This window comes from Saccharomycopsis crataegensis (genome assembly GCF_037102585.1).
Source record: "Saccharomycopsis crataegensis DNA, jcf7180000000084, whole genome shotgun sequence".
In the NCBI taxonomy this organism is placed as follows: domain Eukaryota; kingdom Fungi; phylum Ascomycota; class Saccharomycetes; order Ascoideales; family Saccharomycopsidaceae; genus Saccharomycopsis; species Saccharomycopsis crataegensis.
The window spans coordinates 964,777-991,280 of record NW_027043829.1 but is presented as its reverse complement, the minus strand read 5'-3'; the positions used below and the strand labels follow the sequence as shown (position 1 = coordinate 991,280).

The window sequence follows — 26,504 nt, the reverse complement described above, 5'->3', positions numbered from 1 at the left end:
GCTTTTATAATAAGATTTTTGTTTTCAAGGTTTACCTTGTCTTTAGGCTAATGATCAATGACTAATAGCGTTCAGTTTATAGTTACAAGCTGTGCGTCCATTCCGCTGGGAAAATGTGCATATTTAAGCGATGGACGGAGAAGTATTCCGCAGCCCTGATAAATTGATGCAATTTCGCTGTTTTCTTGCTTTGATTCTAAAATCATTAATTTTAGAAACTTCCACTGACCAAACCAAACAGAAACCAAAAGCAATGATTTCTTCAAGAACTGTGTCTTGTGTTCGTGCTCAAGTGCCTAGAAACTTGTGGAAGCCTGTCTCATACCAATCAACGCCTGTCAAGGTTGATTTGGCAAAGAGATTTGTGGCACAATTGTCATTTTCCAAAACTCCAAATACCATTACCACCAACCAATCAAATAAATCTTTTGCAAAGAATTCCGTTGAATGGGATTTGCTTAGAAACTCAATCAACAAATTCACTGACAATCATTCTTTGAAAGTCCCCCTTGTCATCAATGGGGAACGTATCTATTCAAATGAGGGAAATTTATCCTCTTCATCATTGGTTTCTCAAGTCAATCCAGCAAAACATGCCCAAGAAATTGCTTCTGCTAGTCAGGTAACCGCCGATGGTGTAAAATTTGCCATTGACTCCGCCCTTAAAGCGAAAAAGACATGGATGGAATACTCTTGGGATGATAGAGCTGCCATTTTTTTGAAGGCAGCGGAATTGATTGAAACCAAATACCGTTACGATTTGCTTGCTGCTACCATGCTTGGTCAAGGGAAAAACGTCCAACAAGCGGAAATAGATGTTATTGGTGAATTGAATGATTTCTTACGTTTCAATGTCAAATATGCTGAAGAATTATACCATCAACAACCTGTGCAAAGCTCTAAAGGTGTTTGGAACAGAGCGGAATACAGACCATTAGAAGGGTTTGTTTACGCTGTGACTCCATTCAACTTCACTGCAATTGCTTCCAATTTGGTGTGCGCTCCAGCGTTGATGGGTAACGTTGTTGTTTGGAAACCAAGTCAAACCGCTTTGTTGTCTAATTACTTGCTTTTGACAGTTTTGGAAGAGGCTGGATTACCTAAGGGGGTTATCAATTTCGTTCCAGGTGATCCTGTTGAAGTTACTGATGTGGTTGTAAACCATAAGGATTTTTCCGCTCTACATTTTACCGGGTCCACTGCAGTTTTCAGATCTCTTTTCGGTAAGATCTCCAGCAATGTTGCTCAAGGAATTTACAAGGATTACCCAAGAATTGTCGGAGAAACTGGTGGGAAGAACTTCCACATTATCCACGAATCTTGTAATGTGATTCACTCAGCACTTTCGACTTTGAGAGGGGCATTTGAATATCAAGGACAAAAATGTTCTGCTGCTTCCAGATTGTATTTGGCAGAAAATGTTGCCGATGAATTTTTGGACGTCTTAACCAAGAACCTCGACACCGTTAGTTTAGGAAATAATGCTGTTCATGAAGGTTTCAAAGAATTTATGGGTCCAGTAATCCACAAGGGCAGCTTTGACAAATTGGCCAACGCCATTGAAGAAGCCAAGAAGGATCCAGAATTAAAAATTGTATGTGGTGGAAAATACGATTCGACAAATGGTTATTTTGTTCAACCAACTGTGATTGAAACCACCAATCCTAACCATAAATTTATGTCCCAAGAGTTTTTCGGCCCAGTTTTAACATTATACAAGTACAAACCATCTGATTATGAAAAAATTCTTGAAGTGGTTGACACAACCAACCAATATGGTCTTACAGGGGCAATTTTCGCTAAAGATCGTTCTGCCATTAGACTAGCTGAAGAAAAGCTTAGATACAGTGCCGGTAATTTCTATATTAATGATAAATGTACTGGTGCGGTGGTTGGTCAGCAATGGTTTGGTGGTTCTAGAGCCAGCGGAACCAACGATAAGGCAGGCTCAGGAAATATTTTGTCTAGATTCGTCAGCGTTAGAAATATTAAGGAAAACTTTCAAGAGTTGACTGATTACAGATATCCAAGCAATATTCAATAATTGATGGGTTAGTACAAATGTGGGTTCCTTAAATAATGCGAATAAATAAATGTAATGTTTTTTAAAAAATCTTATCAATCTCGGAGACCTTTTATTTCTTTGATTGATTGTACAGTAACTAGTCTCAAGTCATTCGGAAGGAGCGAAAAGGAATTGTTAATTGCTAAGGAAATATTATATGGTTATGGCTAACGCAGAGGGATGATCATGTGACTGAAAATATGTCAAAGATAGATTTACGGCTTTTTTTTTTTATCTCTCTCTCGTACTCTCGTTCTTTCTTTACCTTACTTTTCCAATCGAGGATTCTTCTCATATCAGTACATTATTTCCAAGGCAGCATAAGAACGTGAAGCTATATATAGCATAGAGCTAAATATTTACACTTTTCAACTGAGTCAACCTTTTTTTCCTTCGTTATCCTTCGCGCTCAAAAATGAATCAATTCAACCAACCGGTTGTTTTCCAACCTTTCCATGATAGTTCCAATCCAAATTCTTCGCGATTTGATTTCTTTAGTATGAATGATAATATAAATACCAACAGGAAAAGAGGGAGATCCGAATTAGGTGGTTCCGAAGTGTTGTTCAATTGCAAAAACTTCACGTTCCAAGATACTGGGGCATCGTTCCACATTGGCAACGGCAACAAGCAGGTATCTTGTTTCTCGGAGTTTGAAAATGCTAAAAGAAGACAACTAAGAAGAATAGAGACTGAACTACATAGTAAGTTAATTTTATCTTTTCTCTTGTTCTTCAAAAGTTTGCCCGTTTACTGCCATCTTTTGGAAAGACATTACGCGACGCGACGCGTATTTTTTTTATTTTTTTTTATCCATTTTTGAAGCATTTATTATTACCAACATGCATGATAATACTAACATCTAACGTTCTCAGCTAAAACCGTTTCTCTATTAATGCAGGGCTCACGAGACTATGAAAAGAAACTAAAACAACAACAACAACAACAACAACAACAACAACAACAACAACAACAGCAGCAGGAAAGTAGAAACCTCGAAAACCATGACATGATGCTGGTGGCAACTTCGGACCACTGTAATGAGTTTCATCAAAAACCATTTTGGCCAACAATTGTTAGAAGTGTCAATGGAAGAAACAACACCCCACAGCAATGTAGAGCCGACGAATCAGTTCCAATCCGTTTAATCTGCCAAGTATGTGAAAAAGATCTTAGCAGCAGTAGAAACTATTACTGTGACGATATTACTGAATTCCAGTGCCATGTGTGTGAAAAAGTGTTGTGTGGATTATGCAGCTTCTCTAGTGATTACGGCTCAAATTGCTGCTTTGATTGTCGATATGAATGATTGCAATCATGACTTGATTTTGTCCTCATGTTTCATCGCATACGTCAATCGAAGGAATATCTGCTGATGCCATTTACACAGCGGCTGGTCGATATGGGAGAGGGCTGGATTGCCGTTTTCTGAATTTCCACTGTATCAATATTGTTCTGAGTTCCATTTTTTTTTCTACTAGCTAGAATATATGTTCATTTTTATTCATAAAGACGTTTGATTAAAAAAACAACAAAAATTATTCAATTTTTTGATCCAATAATAGATAATGGGAACCCAACAAAAAAGAAAATAAAGAAGAAAATGGAAAAAGAAAATATTTCATAGTCAGTAAGAGAAGGGAAAACAAACAGTGAGAATATAAATATGCATAATTAAAAAAAAAATTATAGCCTTCTATCTTTTTTTTTTTCTCTCTTTTTTTTTTTTTTTTGTATAATTTTTTTTTCCTTTTTTTTTTTTTTTTTTCGAAATTATATGATTAAACTTAGAATTATACGATAATCTAAATCAAGCTAACGTTATGATTCATATAAGAGTGTTGAATACCTCCAATCGCAGGTTGCTGCTGAGAAATTTGACCAAACTGGTTTGTAGCAAACCCATTTTGACCATTCATCGTTTGCACTTGATTAAAACCATTAAATTGTTGTCCTGGTACCTGCGTTTGTCCGGTTTGTTGAAATATCATTTGCTGCTTATTTTGATTTAACTGAGCTTGAGCGTTGTTTAATGCCATTTGATTGGAAAGGTCCCTTTGAGTATCGGGGAAAACAGGAACGGTGGGCAAGTTTTCTAACCCTCCAAAAGTCGGCTGTGGCATCAAAGCCTGTTGCTGTGTTTGCGCGGGGGCGGAGAATGGATTATGGCCAGTTGGCTGGGCTTTGAGGGTGCCCATCTGAGATGATATAGGGTTATTTGTGGAGCTAGATGTTATTGCAGATAAATTGTTGGAGCTGAAAGGATTATTTGATCCAGTTGGCATGACCTTCATCGATGAGCTACGACCAAGACCATTAGCCGAAAATGGGTTATTTGCAGCACTTGAAGAAGAAATACCGGTGGTATAATTACCCATAGAGAAAGGATTTACGGATTTGCTTCTGTTCAAAGAAGTTCCGCTACTAGAAGTACTTCCTGTGATATTTGAATTAACAGAAAGCGGAGCATTTTCCGTAATATTACCCAAAGTGGCTCCCATCATATTCAGAGTGGCTTGCACGTTGCCAAATCCAAAGCCAGTTGACAATGGTTGCAACTGAGGATTAGTCTGTGCAAAAGGATTATGAACATGCGATTGCTGTGGAACTTGTTGCATACCATTGAAGACTTGTTGCTGCTGAAATTGTTGAGGGTTCACAGGAAACTGTTGTTGCTGTTGGTTGATGGCAAACACCTGTTGCCCAGGATTCATTCCCAAAATTTGGGGCTGTTGTTGCGGCACAAACAGAGTTTGCTGAGGAAGAACAACAGGTTGAATAACTGCAGGCTGTAATTGCATCTGTTGAGTTTGGATCAAATGGGCAAAAGGGTTACTACCAGTTGTTTGAACAACCAAGCCAGTTGATGCGGTTTCATTAGAGCTTGCAGCAGGAGACTTTGCTGGTTGAGTTATCGCAGAGTTCCTTGAAGTTTTAGGGGTCTTTTCACTAACACTCGAAGGGGGCTTCGTTTTAGTGGCAAGAGCACTTTGTGAACCTTTTGAATCCTTGCTGTCCTTTTCAGCCAAATACTGCTTTCTAATAGTTTCGAAATCTTTATCATTCAAATATTCTTCCAAGCTGTCCGCCAATGCCGTTGGTGCATGCTTGATTACTGGAACATGCAATTTTGTAACGTATTCCAAATGCTTTGCGGTTCTTAAATAACTCACCACATCTGCAGTCAACTTGACAAATCTTTTATAAATTTTCAATGAGAACGCCGCTTCAGGTTTACCCATTTCAAAATAATGTTCCAAGATATTTATAACCCCTTCATTTAAGGATTGGTATAATGCCAAAAGATCATGAACCAATAAACGAAAAGTAGTAAGAATAATATCGTTATTGACCTCTACCTCTTGAAATTTGCACCTGAGCAAAGATTCAATCTGTCTTTCTACGCTTTCCACTTCCTTTAATAAGCCTTTTTCAATCAGTAGATTTCTTAATCTTCCGCCACTGTTTTCGGACCTGCGGCTGAAAGAACTATTATTCAATTGCTCATCTCTGACGTAATCCACTTCAGTGTCCGCAAAACCTTGAGCTCTGACAGCGAGATATCTAGCGTATTTCAGAAGTGACCTGCTATCCGGATTGTTAGATGCTATCTTGTTTATTTCAAGATATTCTGGACGATCAGCCAAGTAGTCCAAGGTTACATTTCTTTCGCCTTCTCTGATCATGATATGCAAAACAATCAACGATTTATAAACTATTGACCAAGCCGAATCTTGTAAACGGGGGCGAAGATAATTCATGACATTTCTGAAATCTTCTTTCCGAGAGGTAGACATCAAAATTGGTTCGATATACTTGGGCTTTGGGGCCGCAACTTTGATTTTGGTGGCCCCTTTGACAATTTTCTCATAGGTTGTCATGTTTTGATTCAATTTTATTAGGTTTGGCTAGAATTTCTGGTATGTTTAATGATAATAATAACAAATTGACAGGTAAATCACAACGGGAACACCGTGATAGATGGAGAAATGCCGCAAAAAAAAAAGCGAAAAAAGAGACTTGTAGGAAAACTGAAACACTTCTGTTGCTTTTGTATCGGTGCCCACAAGAAAATAAAAACAGTTACAAATATCCAATCAGTTGTTCGTTACTATTCCACTTGTATAGGGGCTATTGTTGAATGAAATAAAAAAAAATAAAAACACAAAAGTTGACCAGAAAACCACGTGCCAGAAAGGAAGGGGGTACTACACACTACAATTACATTATAATAACAAGAAGAAGAAGAAGAAGAAGAAGAAGAAGAAGAATCAACATCCGTTATGGTTCAAAGGAACCAATCCATCGCATTGCCTGCGCAAGAAACCAATAAGTTCTAGGTCATTGAACCCTTTAGAGTCTAGAGATTTGATCCTGAAGGCCAGGAGCTGCAACCCGTCGTAAAAGCCATGAAGTTCAATTAGTGAGCCTGGATACACCACCAACAGGTCAACACTGCCTGGATGGATAAGGTTAAGCAGAACAGATACTGGCTGTGGGTTCCGAACCACCGAAGGGATCCCACTGATTGTCAAGGACATCGTAGACACACTGTAGCTTTCAACGGCCCCAAGAATCCTGACTCGCACAGCCTTTGCAGCAGTTGCCAGCGGGAACTGCGAGCGGAGATTGGCTGGATCAATCGCTAGTTCCATACATGTGGTTTTCTTTGAAATGAAATCGGTTTGTTTGGGGATATCGTTGTGTCTTTGCGTTTTCTACTTGTTCCAGTTGTGTTTGGCATTTTTTTTCCCGCGATTTTTTTCTCTCTCTTTCTCTCTCTCTTTTTTTTTAACTGCCTAGGCAAGCTTGAAGGAAGATCATCAAGATATCAAAAGACTTGTTATTCTTCCTAAATAATGTTTGGTAAAAATCTGATTAGGACTATAAAGAGATGGAGCTCCCAATCCTTCCGTCCTGGTGACTCTGTTATCATTCAACAGGTAAACAGATTAGGAAATTATTGGCTCATTGAATCACTAAAAGAATCTGAAATATTCGGACTCGATAAGGGAAACATCAGACATGATGATATAATCGGCAAAGAACCAAGATCTTTGGTATTCTCGTTCTTTTCCAAGAATAGAGAGGACAAGAAACCCAAGCCATTTATTGCCACCCATGCTTCTATGGAAGAGTACATTCGCTTATGCAAAAGAAGCGCCCAACCAATATATCATTATGACGCTACCATTATAGGTGCTTTGGCCAACATTATCGCTGACTATCCAAGCTTGAGGAAGATTGAGGGCTCAGAAAAATATGAATTGACACAACCACCTTTACAGTTTCTCGAGGCAGGAACCGGCCATGGGTCATTATCACTAGTAATTTCAAAACTTTTGCATCCTGCCAATGCTTATGCGAAATTGTACAATGATCCACTGCTTCGAGGAGCAATCTTGCACTCTTTGGACTGTAACGTTAGCCACTTGAATGCCGGGAAAAAACATGTCAAACATTTCAAACGGGGTATATATTTTGATAATGTTGAATTTCACCATTCTGAGGGCCCAACTCAATGGTTGCAAAATCAATCAGGATATTGGAGGGAGCAGTACACGAAATTTGGAAATAGTCACAAGTTCTTAAGTGGTTGCTTTTTAGACATGCCATCTCCGGAGACACATGTTGAAGAGATTGCTAAGAATTTACAAACTGATGCTCCGTTGATTATTTTCCAACCTTCCATTACCCAATTTTTACCTATCATTGATTTAGTTAAGACCCCAGGCTTTCCTTATAAATTGTACTTGGATAAAGTGTTTGAGCTACAGCCTGGAATTGGTGCTGGATTGAGAGAGTGGGATTTGAGGGGAGCCTTCATCAGATCAAAGTATAATGAACATGATGAGCAGGAAAGTCCAAAGGGTATTGTTTGCAGACCTAAAGTTGGCGGCAGGGTATTTGCTGGTGGGTTTATTGGTGTATTCAAAAGAATGTCGGATAAAACTACAAATATAAGTGACTAAAATAAAAAGTTGTTGATGCAATTATTTGTATTGTGAGAGATACTCAATCTCCCACATTAGGACGTTATATTATAGAATTAAAAAATAGAAACTTTTTATCGTTTTTTTATTTTTTTTTATTTTTTTTTATTTTTTTTTTCAAAATGTAACCCAAAATGAAATAACAATATAAGGAAAATAGATAAAGAAAAAGAAATAAAAGTACAAGAAAACAAAGAACCCACTAAGCAAATTTAAAAAAACCAATCAAATGTTCAAGCAAATGAATAGTTAAAGCATTTAAAATTTAAGAGTCTTCTTGGTTCTTCTCTTAGCTTTGAGAGTAATCTTTTGTTTGGCAGCTTCAGTTTCGCTTTCTTCATCGACGTCCATTTCTTCGTCTTCACTAGCCTGTTGTTCATCTTCATCCATAGCGGAAGCAGCAGCTTCTCTAGCCTCTTGCTTAGCCAATTTCTTAGCAATTTCCACTTCTCTCATCTTCAATAACTCTGGATTAGCTTCGACCAATTTTCTGTCATTAGCCAATTCTCTTTCCTTATTACCAGCCATTCTGTTCTTGTAGAATGCTCTTTCACGTTTTTGTCGTATTTCTTCAACTCTGTCCATGGCCTTCAAGGTGGTTTCAACCAAATCTCTGTTGTAACGGACTGGGACGTTTCTTCTGGCACTGAATGACAAAGTAGAGTCAACCGCAAGCTCCTTACCAGCAGCTTTTCTGAACGCTTTAGTCCATTTCAATTTTCTTGGATTACGACGGTGCTTGAATGCTTTATGGCACTTGGAACGACAGAATCTAAATTCTTTGGCGTCGTTACGCACAAACATGATACCATGACCAGGGTAGACTGGGGATGAGCAAAAATGACACTGATAGATTCTCATATTTGTCTAAATTTCTGTAAAGGATAATAACTTCTTAACTGTTATAATCTTAGATCATCACCATTAAAAAATTCTGTGTGAGTAAAATTTTTTTTTTTCCCTTCTCGATGCGATGTGCTTACCCGGCAGGTTACTGAATTTTGCAAATTGAATTGAAACTTTTAATTCACCATGAGAAATGATAATCAACGAGTAAACGCTAAGACAAAACACCACTCTTTCATTAAATAATGTCCAACACACAACAACAAGAACTCGAGTATCTCAGAAGACGCAATCAGCAGCAGGAGGAAGGTTTCGGAGGAGCCTCTACACTCGAAGCAGGCAGCACCATGAGCGAACAGAAGCCAGTGAGCACTGCAGAACAATATTTTAACATGGCTTACGATTCGGTATCAGAACATCCATATATTGCCACCGCCGGCGCATTTGCTGCTGCCTATTTTCTTGCCGGTGTCTTCAAGAAGCCTCAACCAGGTATTGGTGGCAAAGCTTTTGTCAAGGGCGGATTCGGTCAAAAAATGTCAGCAAAAGAAGCATTGCAAATATTGGGTCTTAGAGAAAGTAACTTGACAAAAAATAAATTGAAGGAAACTCATAGAAGAATTATGTTGTTAAACCATCCTGATAAGGGAGGCTCTCCATACTTGGCTACTAAGATTAATGAAGCCAAAGATTTCTTAGAAAAGAGAGGTGGAATGAAGAACAAATGATAAATGTAATAAAAAAAAAATAAAATATAGGGGAGTTATTATTATTTTATTAGCCTAAAAGTTCTTGTACATATTTATTAATTAATGATAAATAATTATTTTGCGAATATCAATATAATTTATCAGATTTTTCTTGGGTGTCGTCTCTATATTTGTAATATCTTTTCTTCTTCGTTTACACTAGCAGGGAGATGATCTAGTACAATAAAATCATCATAATCGTTTATTATTTTTTTAAGAGTTTTATTTCGCAACAATAGAAACAACATCCTCGTCTTCGATAGTATGATTCAAACCACACTTTTGCGGCGAATGTTTGGCACTAACCCCCCATACAAGACCATGCTTGAAATTATTTTTCATGTCTCTGTGAACAGAATTACATACCGTTTCCAATGTACTGCCACATCTGATCACTAATGGATCACTAAAGTCTGGAGCAACCCCTCTTCTCTTTGTATAGACTTTAATCAAGTTCAAGTTATGCCAAATTTCGTCAATAACATCATCAACACCCAAATCTTTTTCAACACTCATCACTACTGTATTTGGTTCCCGAGCAATTCTATCAACTTCTTCCAAAGATACCGCATCAATTTTGTTGTAAGCATAGACACAGTTCACGTATCTGATGTGCTTGTCATTGATTATATCAATGAAGTCATCAATTGTGGCGCTTTCGTCTCTGATAAGAATATCCGCATTATGAATTCTGTAATCTCTAAGAATACCTGAGACAACCTTTTCATTCAAGTACTTTGGTGGAGCTGTCGAGCTGAATTTGATCCCTCCAGTCATCTTTTCTTTGAAATATATGTTTGGACGCTCTTTGTTTAATCTGATCCCCACAGCTTCGAGTTCTTTTTCCAAAATGGCTCTTTGATCTTTCCCCTTGGTAGCGTCTAAAACCATTAACACCAAATCGGCGGTTTTGGCAGTGGCCACAACTTGCCTACCTCTACCTCTACCATCGTTAGCTCCCTTAATAATCCCCGGCAAATCGACAATCTGGATTTCAGCCCCTTGATATTCCAACACCCCTGGGACAGAGGTCAACGTTGTGAAAGCATAGTGGGCAATTTCCGATTTGGTGTTGGTGATCTTACTCAAGAATGTTGACTTACCAACGGATGGGAAACCAATCAAAACCACTCTTGCATCACCACTTTTAGAAACTTCGAAACCTTGGCCCTTACCACCAGATGATCCAGCGGCAGGTTCGAGAAGCTCTCTTCTATATCTTGCAAGTTTACCCTTTAATAAACCAAGATGGTACTCTGTGGCCTTATTCTTTTGAGTTCTTGAGATTTCAAGCTCGATCTGTTGAATTTTCTCGCTTAGATGTTTGTTAGTAAAAAAACAAGTAAAGCGATCCTCAAAAAGACAAGTCCGACACATACATAATACCCATAGTGATTGTGTTATTGTAGGCTATAACCTTATCATTCTATTAACACAGAAAATTTTTGGGGTAACAATTTCCACTCAAGAAAAGAAAAAATAAAATAGAAAAGCGTGCACGAAAACGTGACAGGAAGTCAACATGAAGAGATACAAGACCAACAACCATATAAGTATTTGACAGGAGGAAAACATTAATCTATGCCGGAAATTTGATTATATTATACAACAAGACATGAGCCAAAAGAAATACGTCCCCGCAAAGAACTGCGAGAGCAAAATAAAAAGAAGAAGAAGAAAGAACAGAGAAAAATGTTTTTGAATATATACCATGAAATCGTTATTAATTAAACAGCTGCTCCTCACCAAAAATCACACAGGCAAAACATTGACATTGGCAATTTTATCAATAAATGGAGCGACGCTTGGATGTGACAAGATTGGGCCGATCACTGGCATGCTTCTTAAAAATGTCACAATTATGTTCAAAACATCGCCAAATAAAAACAAGATACCAAAACACTCTATGGCAAACCCAATGAAAGCATGTTTCATGAAAATCATAAAAATTCCAATGGCAAAGCAGATGGTGCCTCTTATCTTTGTTGGTCTCATAAAATATCCCAAAGCCTTTTGAGGACCAATCAACAATGTCACACCAATAAGAAATGACACATTACCCATAGCAAGAAGACCAGAATCAAAAAAAAACATCACCCCAAGGGTGAACAATACCACACCAGCAGCTGTGAAGAATGCTCCGAATTCTAATAAACAATGCTGTCAGTATTATATGTAGATCAGACATACGTTAAACAAAAAGACAAAATTTAACCACATACTCTGTTGCTCACTTAGCCATAACATCTTTCAAACGTATCCCTCAAATAAATAATCTTTGGATGAAAAAGAAATAAAGCTTCTACTAGCTATTTGATTCAAGTGATGGGGTCGCCGCTGTCAGATTGTTTTGTTTTGTCTCACCCCTCCAAAATTTTGATCCGTTGGAAAAGCCTCATGGACCAAGCATCACCCGGCCTGAAATCATGATCTGTAGCTTGGTGATACAACAAAATAGCTTAACAGAAGACCACAAAAATTAAACAGAGAAAAAGGTGGGGGAGAACAGATGATTAGACAAGGTATGTATATAATTTCTGGACTTCCACATAACTGTAACAGCGTATCACAACAGAATAAACTATGTGATATCTCTCTCTTTAACCAATTGGCACGTGAGCTCTGATTTTTTTTTTTTTTTTTTTTTTTCGCGTCGCATCGCAAAAATCCCAATTTTGACCGCGTCTTTGAGAAGAAGCGAGTGAGTGCTGTTGATTGATATATTGACCGTATACTCCACAATTATAACATGTCCATGTCACAGAGTACAATGTTCGCTCGTACAGAGTCAATTGTCCCTGCCCAGTATCCAAAAGATAGTGCTTTTCATCTCAGCTACAAGAATCGTAACTACCATAACCAGTATTTCCACATTTATTCAAAGAGATTGAACGATCTTAGGCCTCGAGTACTAGAACACGCCAACAGTAAGTGGGACAACAAAAAAATCAATGGAGTACAAGTATTTCATTGTGACAAGGTTCTTGATATAAAGAATAATGAACCATGCTGGGTCATTGGGTTGACATATTGTGAAATGCAATACAAACCAAACATTCTCGATGATGTTGCCATTGGTGCTTATGGGGTACCGCCTCCTCCAAAGCCAAGCTACTCGGACCCTGATACCGATATCATCATGCTTGAAGATGAAAGCGGTAGAGTTCAATTAGATGGTGATCTGATAAAGAATTCCATTTTTGTGACTGGTAATGTGATTGGGGTCTTGGGTATCGAACTTGAAGCTGGCCAGTTTAAAGTGCTTGATGTGCTTTATCCTGGAATTTCGGAGCAAGTGGAAAGACCGTTAGCGATTCCTAATAATAAGATTGCTATAGTGTCGGGAATGGAAATCGATCCTCAAAACTATAACCCGGTCAGATTGGAATTTTTGAAAGAATTTCTTATGGGAGAAATAGGAACCGATGATCAACTATCAAGCTCCATTTCTAGGCTAGTCATCGCTGGTAATTCCACTAAGACTATAAATTTCACTCATGAGAATGATGATAGTAAATTCTACGGTACAAAAATTAAGTCTAAATACAATTCGAAAGCTATGGCACTACTCGATTCCTGGATTTTCGAAGTATTAGGCAGCATTCCTGTTGACATAATACCTGGTGAATCTGATCCAACAGAAGCCATTTTCCCTCAACAACCAATACACTCAGCATTTTTCAAACAATGCAAGGCATATCTAAATTCAGAAGATAGCACGACTTTCAGGACTATGACCAATCCATCTTGGTTGGAAATTGATGGCACACGTATGTTAGGTACCGGAGGTCAAAATATCAATGATATGTTCAAGTACTTGATGCCATATGATGTCTCATCTAAAGAATCTACCCCAGAAGAGTCCGTCATTGACAAAGATAAAATATCGCAGCAGAAGGTCGACCTGGAAAAACTTCGTGCGGATATTATTGAAGCAACAATCAATTGGCAAAATATAATACCTTCATGCCCTGACACACTTTGGACATACCCATTTAAAGACGACGACCCTTTCACATTGACAGAAGTACCTCATGTATATTTTGTGGGTAATCAACCACAATTTCAATCTAGATGGTTGAAATTCACAACAGTCTCAGGAAAAGAGATCTTTGTTAGATTGATATCAATTCCAAAATTCAATGAAACTGGTGAGATAGTCTTACTCGATATGAACTCTTTGGAGCCGAATGTGGTGAAAATTTGTTAGTTTTGTATTATCATAATTATATTATATGAATGAACATTCCTTGTTTTATTTTTTCCTTTTTGTTGTATTGCATTGAGAGATTTATATCTCAACAGTATTGATATAGTAAAAAAGAACATTATTTAGGGGTTGCAAATGTCTTGAGCTTTTGTAATACAAAATCAAGCTAACATCATCATTCGAATAAAAACCAAATATTTATTGATATAATCAAGTAATTATAACAAGATATAATACATTATTTATAAAATAAAAATAAAAAACAACTACTTAGTATACCTTTTTTTTTCTTTCTCGATCATTCTTTCTTTTCAGCTTCATGATTTGGCAACACCTTTATTTTATTAGTATCCTTATCAACAATGACCTTAACCACTTCATCCGTATTCTTGATTTCACCCTTGATCAACAATAATGATAATGGATTCAAAACCTCCTTCAACAAGAATCTGTTCAATGGTCTGGCACCGTAATTTGGATCGTATCCACCATTTTCAATGATCCACAGCTTCACATCATCATGTACATCTAATTGAAAGTCCTTGTTATTTGCCACCAAATCCTTTTGAATCTCATTGATTCTGATATCCACAATCCTGAGCATTGCCTTCTTGGATAGCTTATTGAAAATGATCAAATCATTCAATCTGTTGATGAATTCTGGAGGGTAGGTGGATTTCACAACATCCATAATCTTACTCTTTATGGTGGCTGATACCGGGATATTTTCATCAGATGAGTTAGTTTCCACAGTGGTGTCTTCATGGAAAAATTCATGGCCAAGGTTCGATGTCAAAATAATAATGGTATTTTTAAAATCAATCTTATTACCATGTGAGTCTGTCAATTGACCCTCATCCAACACTTGCAACAAAAGTTTATTGATGTCTGGATGGGCTTTTTCAAATTCGTCAAACAAAACAATTGAGTATGGTTTCATTTTCACTTGTTGGGTTAATTCACCACTTCCACCTAAATCATCATAACCAACATACCCTGGTGGGGCACCGATCAATCTTGAAATAGAAAACTTCTCCTGGAATTCCGACATGTCAAATCTGATAATTGCAGATTCATCGCTGAAGAGGAAATTAGCAAGCTTTTTAGTTAATTGAGTTTTACCAGTACCGGTTGGACCTAAAAACATAAAACTGGCAATTGGCCTTTTGCTATTAGTGAGCCCAGCTCTTTGTAACCTAACTGCATCACAAATGACCTTGACAGCCTCATCTTGACCAACAATGTCTTTCTTCAAAATATCTTCGGCATGAAGTAACTTCTGCTTATTAGGCTTCAACAAAGAATCCATAGGGATTCCGGTGGCGCGGGAAATAACTTTGGCAATTTCTTCAGTAGTGATCGAGTCATTAAGCAATGATTCGCCATTTTTCCCCTCATTGGCCTTCACGTAATCATCGTTCAATTGTTGAATTCTTTCTTCAGTTTCCGGAATAGAGGCATATTTCAATTCCGAAGCTTTAGTATAGTTCCCATTGAATTGGTAAGCTTCCAAATCTTGCTTGAATTTTTCCAATTTCTTCTTCTCAGCATTGATTTGTTCAATATTGCTCTTTTCCACTTGCCATCTGGACATCAATTGCTCGTATTCTTCATTCAACTGAGATAATGACTCGTTCAAAGAGTTCTTTTTGCTTTCAATAGATGGAGTGGACTCTTCTTTCTTCAATGATTCTAATTCAATTTTTATAGTCATGATCTTATATTCTAATTTTTGAATTGGTTCGGGCTTCGACTCATGTTGCAATCTAATAGAAGAACAGGCTTCATCAATTAAGTCAATGGCCTTATCTGGTAAGTATCTATCTGTGATATATCTGGAACTGAGGTTAACGGCACTGACCAACGCATCATCATTGATTTTGACCCCATGATGAACTTCATACTTTTCCTTTAATCCTCTCAAGATGGAAATGGAGTCAGTGACAGAAGGTTCATTGATTAAGACTTTCTGGAATCTTCTAGCCAAAGCAACATCTTTTTCAATAAACTTTCTATATTCGTCAATAGTGGTGGCACCGACACAATGTAATTTACCCCTAGCCAAATCTGGCTTCAATAAATTGGATACATCAAGCGAAGAACCATCTGTTTTACCCAAGCCCATCAACAAATGAATTTCATCGATAAATAAGATGATATTCCCCGCTTCATTGTGAATTTCTGTCAACAATCTGTTCAAACGTTCTTCAACATCACCTCTCATCTTCGAGCCGGCCATAACCTTGGATAAGTCTAAAGAAATAATTCTCTTGGATTTCATACTCTCGGGCACTTGCTTGTTAACAATTCTTTGAGCAAGACCTTCCAAAATTGCTGTTTTACCAGTACCAGCTGGGCCAATCAAGATAGGGTTATTCTTTGTTCTTCGAGATAAAATTTGAATTGTTCTATTGATCTCTTCATCACGACCAATAACTGGATCTAATGCACCATCTTTAGCAAGCTTGGTTAAATCAGTACCGAATTCTTCCAAAGCAGGCTTCTCACTTTGTTGATTGTTCATTCTCATTTGAATGTTTCTTGACATGGAAGTGGAGAAGCTAGCCTGTGGTGTCCTAGAACCATACTTGACCATATTTAACAATGGCTTATAATTGTGGGATCTCACGACATTTTGAGTAAAAGGTTGTAATGTCCTTGATGTACCAACCGATGCCAATGATCTGGATGACGCTCGGGATGTCACATTGGGCAACACTCTTTTATGATTATTCAAAACCACTCTAGCATTTAACATTATTAATTTCTAATGTGATATGTATCAATGTTACTGTATTCTGTAAGAAAAGAACATTGAGATGAATTTTGGCGAAGAGATTGTACTCATATATATATTGCTCCACCGCAATTCTTCTAGAGCCTTCGCAGAAATTCTGGAAAGATTTGGTGTTGTGACCTACGCATCCGGGTTAACCGCACTGCAGCATGCGTGACAAGACACCGATAAATATATTCTTATGTACTATTATCAGTACGTATTGCAAATTAAATAATAAGGATATTGCAATGAAATGATGTATAATTCTTTTGTATCATGGTAATTAGAGATCCAGTGCGAAAAATCATTCAAAGTATTTGAGTGATATGTGATAGTTGATTGATTACTGGTTCTGTACAAAGATGTGGCCTGCAATCTGGCCACTCATAAGCGAATGAGTCTACCAATCCGAAAATAATCTTTTTCGAAAGAGTTTAACAATTCATATGTTTGTGTACATGGAGAGAGCTATCCGATGCTTCCAATACTGATTGCTGATATGATATATCCCAAATGTTAGAAAAGTAAAATTGCTAAATGCTCTAAGAACAAATGGATCAACACAACAGAAAACAAACAACAGCAAAAGCAGCAAGAAAAAAGATAAACTGAAAGTGAGAGATTGATCCAATGTAGATGATGACCTTTGGAGACCCCAAACGGAATCTTCCAGTATAGTGCTAATGATTGGTTAGATTATCATGCAGCCATAGTTAAAATTTACCATGATAGATATAAATCAGCCAAGCTCTAACATACTAACCAATATGAAAAAATTGATGTCCAGATTGTATTTGGGTAATATACACTTTCTTTTAATACTGGGTGTCGACTCTTGGCAGTATGGCTTTTTTGGGGTAGTCTTGATCTTTCCATTATATTTGAATGGTTTCTTTAAGCAAGTGATTATTTATAATATTTACCAGGGGCAGAATATCCACGTTACGATAAAATAAACTTGGCTAGTATCTGCATTTTTTTCTTTTTTTAATCCAGTTTGTAAGGAACCATCAGCCTAGATGAATGCCATCAAATATTTACCATCTATACTGGCTCTTGATTCGGCCTTGTTTTTTAGGACTTACCCTGCCTGATACAAATGGAGTTTCAATATGACGGATTCAACCTGCATTCGGATGACAAAATTTTTTTTGTATATCGATAAAGTCGATAAATAATTATTAAAAATCACGGAATCCAACGATAGTGTGTACTTTTTTGAGGATAGATAGAATCAATAACAATAATCTATTTATTTCGCAGAATGTTTTCGAAAATCCTGAGCAATACAATCAAGCATGGAATCTCCAAAAAGTATTGCACAACTTCGGCAAATCATTTCAAGAATATCAGCACTATAGCTAATCAACAATATCCTAAAAGCTTATCAAACTCTACAAAAATATCAAGCACCAACATTCAAAGAAATACTCTCAGAAATCACTTCATACGGGCTAATAATCAAAGATCTTTCTCCAGCTCGTCCTTATCTATGCATGGTCATTTGCACAAACCGAAACCAGGCGAAGAGTAAGTAGATTTACAATTTTTTTTTTCTTTTTTTTGAAGGAATATTACCCCATAATGGATATCCTGATGCTATACTTACATGGGGTTGTGGACTACTATTTTTCCCTTGCTTGGCTCAATGACCTTTACTAACTTTCTATCAGATTACATGTTACCTTCATAACAAAGGAAGGGAAGCAGCATAGCTATGAAGTTTGCGAGGGTGATTCTCTTTTAGACATCGCTCAATCTAATAATCTTGATATGGAAGGTGCTTGTGGCGGATCATGTGCTTGCTCCACATGTCACGTAATTGTTGATCCAGCTTTCTACGATGAAATCCCGGAACCTGAAGATGATGAGAACGATATGTTGGATTTGGCATTCGGATTGACGGAAACTTCAAGATTGGGATGTCAAATTAAAATGTCCAAAGAAATTGATGGAATTAGAGTCGCGTTGCCTGCAATGACCAGAAACTTACAGTCCAGAGATTTCAACTGAAATAATTCAAATCCTAAAAAGCCTGCAAAGGAAAACAGAATAAATATTAAGATATAAAAAGCTCCCCAGGTTTTTTTTTTTTCTCCTATTTGCAAATCTGCTATTATTATAATATAAATCTTGTCTCTATCTTGTATATTTTTGTCAAAATTATCTTGTATGCCTATAACCGCCTTTGTCGAGAAAAATCAAGCATTCCATAAATAAAAAAAGGACAAATATATTTATACATCGTGCAATTACTTTATACATATATACAGTATGAGGTCAATTAGGATCTCTTTTTCAACTTTTGCATTGGCGCATCTCCACTTCTATTGGCGCCACTACCATAAACATCACACCCCACTTTGGCGAAACCAGTATCCCTATGGTCAACATCCACGGACATACGGTCTAAGAAGGTATTTGATAACTCTGGCATAAAAGGCTTCAACAAAATTGAGACAAGTCTTGCAGTTTCAATCGAGGCAAAAATAATTGCATCTTGCTTTCGAAGTTCAGATTCATTTGATACATCAAGAGACCAAGGTTCAGAAAGTTGGAATAACTGATTAGCTTGGCTGATGACATTCCAAAGCTCATCAGTGGCACGAATCATTTGGTAGGTTTCAATGTTTTTACCAACTTTTTCTGTTAAGTTGTTTAGATCATTCATCAATTGTTGGTATTTTTCTTTTATTTGCTTATCAGCCGCGAAAGAATCCAAAGTACTTTCATTAATTAGTTTATTTTGGTAGCTTTCAACAGCTCTAGCAATATTGAACTTGGTACCACAAGATCTCATAATTAGGTTTGCGATTTTACTCATCACGTTGTTTCTTGAATAAAACAATCTTTCTTCATTAAAATCACCATCACCTTCTAATACAGAATTTTCACACAAAAAAAATCTAAGAGGATCAGTACCGTAATATTTTGCCATGAGAACTGGATCGACAACATTACCCAAAGATTTGCTCATTTTTGTGCCCTGGCAGAGCCAATGCCCATGAACAACTAACTGCTTTGGAACTTCAACCCCGGCCGCCATTAAAAAAGATGGCCAATAAATGCCATGGAATTTCACAATGTCTTTTCCAACTAAATGTGTAGCAGGCCAATGATTTTGCTCGGAAAATTCAATAGAATTACTACCATTCCAAGGGAAACCTGCACTTGTGAGATAATTGACTAAGGCGTCAAACCAAACATATATAGTCTGAGAATCATCACCTGGAACAGGAATACCCCATTTAAGGCGCGAAGAAGGTCTGGAGACACTGAGATCTTCGAGCTTTCCATTTTTCTCTAACTCCTTAATCATCTCATCTTGCTTGGATCTAGGGATGATGAAATCTTTCCTTTCATGAAGAAGTTTCAATAAATCATTGTAGAAGAGAGAAAGCTTAAAAAAATAGTTGGTTTCTTTTTGAAACAAGACTTCAGTACCAGTTTCTATAGAAACGACTTTTTTCTCGCCTGTCTTTGGGTCTGCTCTTTCTTCTATTTGTGTTTCTGGATAAAACGTCTCGTCCGAAACAGAGTACCAACCACTATGCTGACCCTGATATATATAACCTTTTTCCTTCACAATATTCCAAAATTCTGTAACAGCTTTGACATGATCGTCATCTGTTGTCCGTATAAATCTATCGTAGTTAATATTTGTCAATGATGCTAAATCTTTGAATGTCTCAGCCAATGAGTCAACAAACTCCTTTGGTGGCTTCCCGTTCTTTTCTGCCGCTGCCTGAACTTTTAAACCGTGCTCATCGGTACCGGTGGTAAATAATGATGGTCTATTATTCAATTTTTCCCACCTGTTTCTCACATCGCAGAGTAACATGGAATACAAGTGCCCCAAATGTGGAGCAGCATTGACGTAGAAAATTGGGGTGGTAATGTAAAAGGGTTTCTGATTGGTTTTTTGCGATACCCATCTGCTTTGGGAAGTCCTTAAGTAAAAAAGGTTTTTCCCCTTACCACTCAACCTCATTTGGCACTATAAGCTGGGTTTTCTTTTCGTTGGGCTCTAGGAAAGTTGGTGCTCCGAAGTATTTCGGCTCTTCCAAGATTTGGGTGATGATCGTCAGGGCCACAAACATCGCTCATAATGCATCATGCAGAAACATCTTTGTGACTTTTCTATCTGTGACACAAACCAAAAAGACCCCATTTTTCATTATTATATCTACTGGGAGATAAATTCAACGGAGATTCTTATCTCTGGGACGATCTTTTAATATTTACACGTCCCTCTAATCTTCATCAGGGTCTTTGGGACTCTTCACCGCCTGAAACATGGAACAATCAATAGTAAGTACAATATACCATATTCGTTCACGTATTCCCTTCCAAACTGTTTCAAATAATCAGACCCTGAAGAAAAATCGAATGTGAAGTTTAATTGAAAAAATTTACTAACGTTAGTTAGTATTCCTCACCGAGTCATCAATATCACATTCCACTTCATCAGCACTATCCACCTTGTGATCAAGGTGCCTCATATATGATGATGATTTCCCCAGAAAAACACTCCCCGTTTACATCTCCTGCTCGCCCGAACTATATTATCAATAACCCTTCAGTAAGATCAAAGACTCCATATCAAGCTACCCAGTCTAATCAGTTGAATAACTACATGAGATTTGGAATTCCAATGTCTGATACGCGAACTCATTTTAGGTCCACTGGGGCGGCCTACGAAGAAAAACTCACAAATAATAGTGGCCTAGTTTACAGTGAATATGTTGGCACCAGCTGTGTTGAGCAAAATACTGAGAAGCGTGTATTTCCAGATGCTTTTAATCCTAGACAAGATCCAAACATGTCACACAAGGAGAAGGTACCTATATGGATTGATAATATCCCTCTGATAATCAATGACAATAATTGGACAAGTAGCTGCTATCCTGCAATTTTAGAGGATGATATCGATGATATCGACTGTCCTTTGGCACCCACTTCCGAAGAGATATCAGAAGCTCAAGCGAGAAGAGTGACACTTCTTAGTATTAAAGTGTATTTAGAAGAAACAAATGAAAGAATAATAACCCCAGATCTACAGGAAAAAGCAAAAAAAATTTTAAGTGAATCAGGAAATTTCCAACAGTATGATGATTCAATGAATGATCAGCTCACTTTTGCTGATGACTATAACATCGAGAACAAACTGACAAGAATTCAATCCACTCCAAGAAAAAGAAAATCAAGAAAGCGCTGAATATCTATGGCCTGATAATAATTGGGTTACTTCTCTTTCATCTTATTAAGATATCATTCCTTCCTCTCTCAATTTTTTTTTTTTTTTTTTTTGGTAGATTCACTTTCACCACGTAAAAAAAATTGGTTTACTGGCATAACGTAACAACAGTAAGACTTTCAGTTGAATATATTTATTATAGAATTATTTTTTGATGAGAGGTTCGAAGAGATAGATACAAAGAAATTAAAATCAAAAAGTACAAAGTAGCAACAAATACAAAGTAAAAATGAACAAACCCAATAGCGACATATTTGCAACAATTGAACGAAAAGAAAATAAAGAAAACAAACAAAAAAAAACAGCAACACATAATTCACAAGGGAATAATTTAAGGGAAACAATAATAAAATGCAATATACTTCATTAAGATGATAATTAAGATTAAACTTTTTGTCTCTTTCTTTTTGGTCTTTCAGCATCATCATTGGAATATTCTGAGTCTGGGGAAGTTTCTTTAGAGTTCTCAAGAGAATATCTATCAGAATCCTCACTATCAAAAGAGTCTCGTTTAAACATCCACTTTTTGAAACTATCAATAATGGATCTTCTATTCCCAGAATAATTCATTGCGAATTCCGTTGCTGGTGATAAAGGTTCAGCAGCAGGTGATGTGGCTCTAGAAGAGGTTGAGTTCAAATTATTATTGGCACTATCAACGAAAGTGTTTAATGATGGATTGGAGTTGATTTTCTTCAAAGCACTAGAACTGTATCTCAAGTACTCTCTCACTTCACAATAAAGATCCTTCGACGCATTATTCAAATTTGCGTTAGTTTTCTTCCAGTATTGTCTAAACTCGTCAATATGCTTCTTGATTTCTAACTCATTCTTCTTGAACCAAGACACATTCAAGTCGTGTCTCGAAGCACCTCTGGCAAAGTTTCGAAGTAAATATTTGTCATAATCTCTGATGATTTTGGTAATGATGTCTGAAGTAGAAATACCCTCAGTTCTTTGCGTAACAATAAATTTCCCCATTCTTTTTACTGCAGCGTAAACATCATCAGAATCAGCCGATGCGTAGGGGATATCGTCATGAGCAACAAAATCAAGCTTGTGTTCAACTAAGAACTCTGGGGTCACCGACCATGGAGCATGTGGAATAACTTCATCAACCCATCGGCAATGCTTCAAGCTTTCACAACGTTGCTCGTCAGAAAGCACAGTCAATCCCTTGTTCTTCCAAGTCACTTCATCAGATGGGACCCCAACAACAAGAGTAACATTTGGAAACACTTCTTTACATTGCTTAAGCTGATTCATATGCCCCATGTGAAACAAATCATAAATACCATCACAATACACTCTAAAATTCTGTTTGGTATCCTCTGGTAAATTTAAAGGATATCCGCGTGGACGATACTTTTTATATTGGTCCGGTAGCATTGCATCCCATTCTTTTTCTTTTTTCTTGAGCTCAGCTTCAGCCTTAGTAGCTTCTTTCTCAACATCCGAGTGACGTCTTTTTCTAGATGTCACTTTAGCCTTAGGTGTTTGCTTTTCGGTAGTTTTCTCAATCTTAGGAGCTTCTTTCTTGACAACCTTTGTATCAATCTTGGGAACCTCCTGCTTTTTCAATACTTCTTTAGACTTTTTGGCCGCCATTCTCTGCGACTTTCTGGGAGTCGAAGCGACAATTCTTTTAGAGCTCTGTTTTTGCATTAAGATGATATCTCTAAGGAAATTTTCAGGAAGATAGTCTTGCCATTAGCTATAAGACGTTGATTTCACAAAATGCCTATGTACTCACCTCACATGGAGAATCACAAGCGAAAAAAACACGGTTTTTTGCTCATTTCCCTGGCACGTGGTAATAATTTTTACCAACAATTTTCTCCAGCATGCATAATGTACCCCCGCGGATGGGACCATTTGGCCCTATTTGTGTAACACTAGAAGAGCCAAATATGTTTGCACAGGCTGAAGAAAACACAATGAGGACCAGATTAGGTAGATTTATATGAAAAATAATGATACAAAGCAGAAATAGTACAGACTTGGGAATACCGCATTACAACATCTCACTCTTTCATTTCTTATACATTGGTGATCCTTCGAGTTTACTAGCACATAGATCATCCGGAGTCTCCATCAAGACATTTTTGTCCTCCTTGATATTTTCTATTGTGTTGACGATAGTCCAAATTTTTTTGTTTTCATATCTTAGACCAAAAGCTCCTCAAATATATCAGCCAAGAAGTTTCTATGTTGAAGATAAGCACAAGGTAGAAAGATTATCAGAGAAATTCTTCGGATGGGTCATTCCGTCAATCAGCTATGATATTTCAGAATACATTGAGTTATCAGGCTTAGATGCTTACTTCTGCTTGAGATTTTTGAGATTTTTGGTAATCATTTCATTGATTTTGGCAGTTATTAACGTCCCAGTACTTCTTCCCATCAATTATACTGGAAGTACAGGGGATAGTAGGGTACATGGGCTCGACAGATTAACATGGTCAAATATCGCACCAAATAAGGCAACACACTTCAATTTCCATTTCATTTTAGCAATAATAACCATTATCATAACACATTATTTAATATTTTATGAGCTTCGAATGTTCATAAAAGTGAGGCATAATTTTATCTTGAAAAACAGAGACGCCGAGTCAGTAATGATGATTGATAATATTCCTGAATATTATAAACAAATATACTTGGAAAATAATTTAAGAAGCAATCCTCTTCTTTCATCTCTCAACTGTCTTCCAGGTAAAATCAAGAATATTTGGTTCATTTATCGATTCACCGAATTGGAAGTGTTACATGAGCGAAGCAAAAGCCTTCTTCGATCATTAGAGAAATTGGAGACAGAAATTTTGACGAATAACTGGAAATTTTATAGAAACCAAGATATTCTCACTAACCTAGTAATTGCAAATAGTTCCAACATATCGACTCCAATAGTTATCGAACTTGAATCTATGAATCGAGATGACCTAGTAATTCAACAAGCGTTACAAGATAATCAAAAACAAATCAGTGCGAGAAAAAAAAGATTTCAAAGATCATATTTGCTTTTCAAATGGGGAGAAATCGAAATAAATATTCCTTTTTTTGGTGAGGAAATTGATATGGTTGATCTTCTAATTCAAAAATACCTTGAAAATAAGGAAGCATTTTTAGAAATGAGAAACATATTGTTAAATGATAGGATCCCATGCTATCATAAGATGTTTGTTCAATTCAACAACAAAGTGAGTGCCTACATAGCAAAACAAATACTCCTTAGTTCAGACCCTAACAAAAGCAATTTTAAAGTGATTGAAATAAACCCCAAAGATATTATTTGGAATAATGTTCAGCTCAACAATTTCTGGTTGAAAAAATTCAGATATTTCACTTCGAATGCATTGAAGCTCTTCTTGGTTATTTTTTGGACAATACCAACCATGATGATAGGGTCATTTTCACAAATGGAATACTTCACTTTTGCTTTCCCGTTATTTTCTTGGATTGACACGTCTTCAAATACTGTAAAAAATTTTATTTCAGGCGTTTTTCCGGCTTTGAGTTTAATCATCATCACAGAGCTCATTCCAATCATTTTCAGATGGCTATCGATCTTGAAAGGAAAACTTACAGGCGCGGAAGTTGAGATAGATATACAAAATTGGTGTTTCACATTCTTTTTTATTCACGTATTCTTGATTGTTACTGTTTCTTCGAGTGTTACGGCAATATTTGAAAACTTCATTAACAACCCAGTGTCTCTTCCAACATTGTTGGCTACAAATATCCCAAAGGCTTCAAATTTTTTCCTTTCATTCATATTATTGAGAGGATTGGCATATGCAGGAAGCAACATGTTGCAACCATATCTATTACTCAAAAATTTCATTTTCAATCCATTGTTACGACCAATGACTCCCCGGGAAAAATTCAAACAAATTTCAAACTTAGAATCCCTACAATGGGGATCGATATATCCAATATATTCAATTTTAGGATCCTTATCAATAATTTTCTCTGTCATTGCACCATTGATATTGATATGCAGTGCAGCTTCTTTCATTTTGATTTTCATTTCATTCAAATATTCTTTGAAGTTTTGTCACAGTCCAACTAACTACTCTGAAACTTACGGCAAGTTCTATCCAGTGGCATTGAATCAATTATACTATGGGATCTATTGTCTTGAAATCTGTTTAGTTGGACTATTCCTATTTGTCAGGAATGAAAACGATGATTCAATCTGTTTTAAACACAGTGCATTCATGGTTCTAATATTTTCTATTAGCACGTGCACTCACATATATATCAACAATTCCTATAATTCTGCATCGCATTATTTGCCTCTTGAATATCTTAATGAAGAGAATATTATAGGCAAATGTGGAAAGCAAACGGAGATCAAAATCAGCTCAATCAGCTGCGTTGATCAAAATCTAACATTTTCACATCCGTCATTTGACTATGATGTAACTAAAGATTTCATTTGGCTTCCTCGAGACAAATATGGAAATAGCTCAAAAGAAATTGAGTATTTGAGAAGTAAGGGGATCCAAGCCACCAATAAAAATTGCATTTTAAATGACAAAGGGGAAATAATGATTAATGGCTTCCCAAAATTGGCGGAGTGAACACAAAGTGCTGGAT

At 36.8% G+C, this 26,504-nt stretch overlaps 16 protein-coding genes across 16 annotated transcripts; 8 read left to right on the top strand and 8 right to left on the bottom strand. All coding sequences in view use genetic code 12, as the record gives it.

Annotated features, from left to right (window-relative positions):
• Positions 1–130: 130 nt before the first annotated feature.
• PUT2 (1-pyrroline-5-carboxylate dehydrogenase) lies at positions 131–2,044 on the top strand (the record flags this gene model as incomplete). Its single annotated transcript, XM_064997060.1, has 1 exon — positions 131–2,044. One exon carries the CDS (start codon positions 131–133, stop codon positions 2,042–2,044), a length of 1,914 nt encoding a protein of 637 aa, XP_064853132.1.
• Positions 2,045–2,480: 436 nt separating this feature from the next.
• DASC09_034600 (uncharacterized protein) lies at positions 2,481–3,374 on the top strand (the record flags this gene model as incomplete). Its single annotated transcript, XM_064997059.1, has 2 exons — positions 2,481–2,769; positions 2,941–3,374. The coding sequence occupies 2 exons, from the start codon at positions 2,481–2,483 to the stop codon at positions 3,372–3,374; spliced, it is 723 nt and encodes a 240-aa protein (XP_064853131.1).
• A 496-nt stretch (positions 3,375–3,870) lies between these two features.
• DASC09_034590 (Yap1801 protein) lies at positions 3,871–5,946 on the bottom strand (the record flags this gene model as incomplete). The annotated part of the gene is made up of 1 exon (XM_064997058.1): positions 3,871–5,946. The coding sequence occupies one exon, from the start codon at positions 5,944–5,946 to the stop codon at positions 3,871–3,873; it is 2,076 nt and encodes a 691-aa protein (XP_064853130.1).
• Positions 5,947–6,336: 390 nt separating this feature from the next.
• Positions 6,337–6,720, bottom strand: DASC09_034580 (uncharacterized protein; the record flags this gene model as incomplete). The annotated part of the gene is made up of 1 exon (XM_064997057.1): positions 6,337–6,720. The coding sequence occupies one exon, from the start codon at positions 6,718–6,720 to the stop codon at positions 6,337–6,339; it is 384 nt and encodes a 127-aa protein (XP_064853129.1).
• Positions 6,721–6,924: 204 nt separating this feature from the next.
• On the top strand, positions 6,925–8,037 carry DASC09_034570 (uncharacterized protein; the record flags this gene model as incomplete). Its single annotated transcript, XM_064997056.1, has 1 exon — positions 6,925–8,037. The coding sequence occupies one exon, from the start codon at positions 6,925–6,927 to the stop codon at positions 8,035–8,037; it is 1,113 nt and encodes a 370-aa protein (XP_064853128.1).
• Positions 8,038–8,316: 279 nt separating this feature from the next.
• Positions 8,317–8,919, bottom strand: RLP24 (ATPase-activating ribosome biosynthesis protein; the record flags this gene model as incomplete). The annotated part of the gene is made up of 1 exon (XM_064997055.1): positions 8,317–8,919. One exon carries the CDS (start codon positions 8,917–8,919, stop codon positions 8,317–8,319), a length of 603 nt encoding a protein of 200 aa, XP_064853127.1.
• Positions 8,920–9,149: 230 nt separating this feature from the next.
• PAM18 (Pam18p) lies at positions 9,150–9,632 on the top strand (the record flags this gene model as incomplete). Its single annotated transcript, XM_064997054.1, has 1 exon — positions 9,150–9,632. One exon carries the CDS (start codon positions 9,150–9,152, stop codon positions 9,630–9,632), a length of 483 nt encoding a protein of 160 aa, XP_064853126.1.
• A 243-nt stretch (positions 9,633–9,875) lies between these two features.
• On the bottom strand, positions 9,876–11,043 carry RBG2 (Rbg2p; the record flags this gene model as incomplete). The annotated part of the gene is made up of 2 exons (XM_064997053.1): positions 9,876–10,968; positions 11,033–11,043. 2 exons carry the CDS (start codon positions 11,041–11,043, stop codon positions 9,876–9,878), a joined length of 1,104 nt encoding a protein of 367 aa, XP_064853125.1.
• Positions 11,044–11,405: 362 nt separating this feature from the next.
• GOT1 (Got1p) lies at positions 11,406–11,900 on the bottom strand (the record flags this gene model as incomplete). The annotated part of the gene is made up of 2 exons (XM_064997052.1): positions 11,406–11,800; positions 11,876–11,900. The coding sequence occupies 2 exons, from the start codon at positions 11,898–11,900 to the stop codon at positions 11,406–11,408; spliced, it is 420 nt and encodes a 139-aa protein (XP_064853124.1).
• Positions 11,901–12,402: 502 nt separating this feature from the next.
• Positions 12,403–13,863, top strand: POL31 (DNA-directed DNA polymerase delta subunit POL31; the record flags this gene model as incomplete). Its single annotated transcript, XM_064997051.1, has 1 exon — positions 12,403–13,863. The coding sequence occupies one exon, from the start codon at positions 12,403–12,405 to the stop codon at positions 13,861–13,863; it is 1,461 nt and encodes a 486-aa protein (XP_064853123.1).
• A 298-nt stretch (positions 13,864–14,161) lies between these two features.
• On the bottom strand, positions 14,162–16,621 carry HSP78 (chaperone ATPase HSP78; the record flags this gene model as incomplete). The annotated part of the gene is made up of 1 exon (XM_064997050.1): positions 14,162–16,621. The coding sequence occupies one exon, from the start codon at positions 16,619–16,621 to the stop codon at positions 14,162–14,164; it is 2,460 nt and encodes an 819-aa protein (XP_064853122.1).
• A 1,285-nt stretch (positions 16,622–17,906) lies between these two features.
• Positions 17,907–18,655, top strand: YAH1 (adrenodoxin; the record flags this gene model as incomplete). The annotated part of the gene is made up of 2 exons (XM_064997049.1): positions 17,907–18,172; positions 18,316–18,655. The coding sequence occupies 2 exons, from the start codon at positions 17,907–17,909 to the stop codon at positions 18,653–18,655; spliced, it is 606 nt and encodes a 201-aa protein (XP_064853121.1).
• A 271-nt stretch (positions 18,656–18,926) lies between these two features.
• Positions 18,927–20,633, bottom strand: MSM1 (methionine--tRNA ligase MSM1; the record flags this gene model as incomplete). Its single annotated transcript, XM_064997048.1, has 1 exon — positions 18,927–20,633. One exon carries the CDS (start codon positions 20,631–20,633, stop codon positions 18,927–18,929), a length of 1,707 nt encoding a protein of 568 aa, XP_064853120.1.
• Positions 20,634–20,938: 305 nt separating this feature from the next.
• Positions 20,939–21,860, top strand: DASC09_034480 (uncharacterized protein; the record flags this gene model as incomplete). Its single annotated transcript, XM_064997047.1, has 2 exons — positions 20,939–20,953; positions 21,072–21,860. 2 exons carry the CDS (start codon positions 20,939–20,941, stop codon positions 21,858–21,860), a joined length of 804 nt encoding a protein of 267 aa, XP_064853119.1.
• A 423-nt stretch (positions 21,861–22,283) lies between these two features.
• PCT1 (choline-phosphate cytidylyltransferase) lies at positions 22,284–23,564 on the bottom strand (the record flags this gene model as incomplete). Its single annotated transcript, XM_064997046.1, has 1 exon — positions 22,284–23,564. The coding sequence occupies one exon, from the start codon at positions 23,562–23,564 to the stop codon at positions 22,284–22,286; it is 1,281 nt and encodes a 426-aa protein (XP_064853118.1).
• Positions 23,565–23,872: 308 nt separating this feature from the next.
• SPO75 (Spo75p) lies at positions 23,873–26,488 on the top strand (the record flags this gene model as incomplete). Its single annotated transcript, XM_064997045.1, has 1 exon — positions 23,873–26,488. One exon carries the CDS (start codon positions 23,873–23,875, stop codon positions 26,486–26,488), a length of 2,616 nt encoding a protein of 871 aa, XP_064853117.1.
• Between the last annotated feature and the right edge of the window lie 16 nt (positions 26,489–26,504).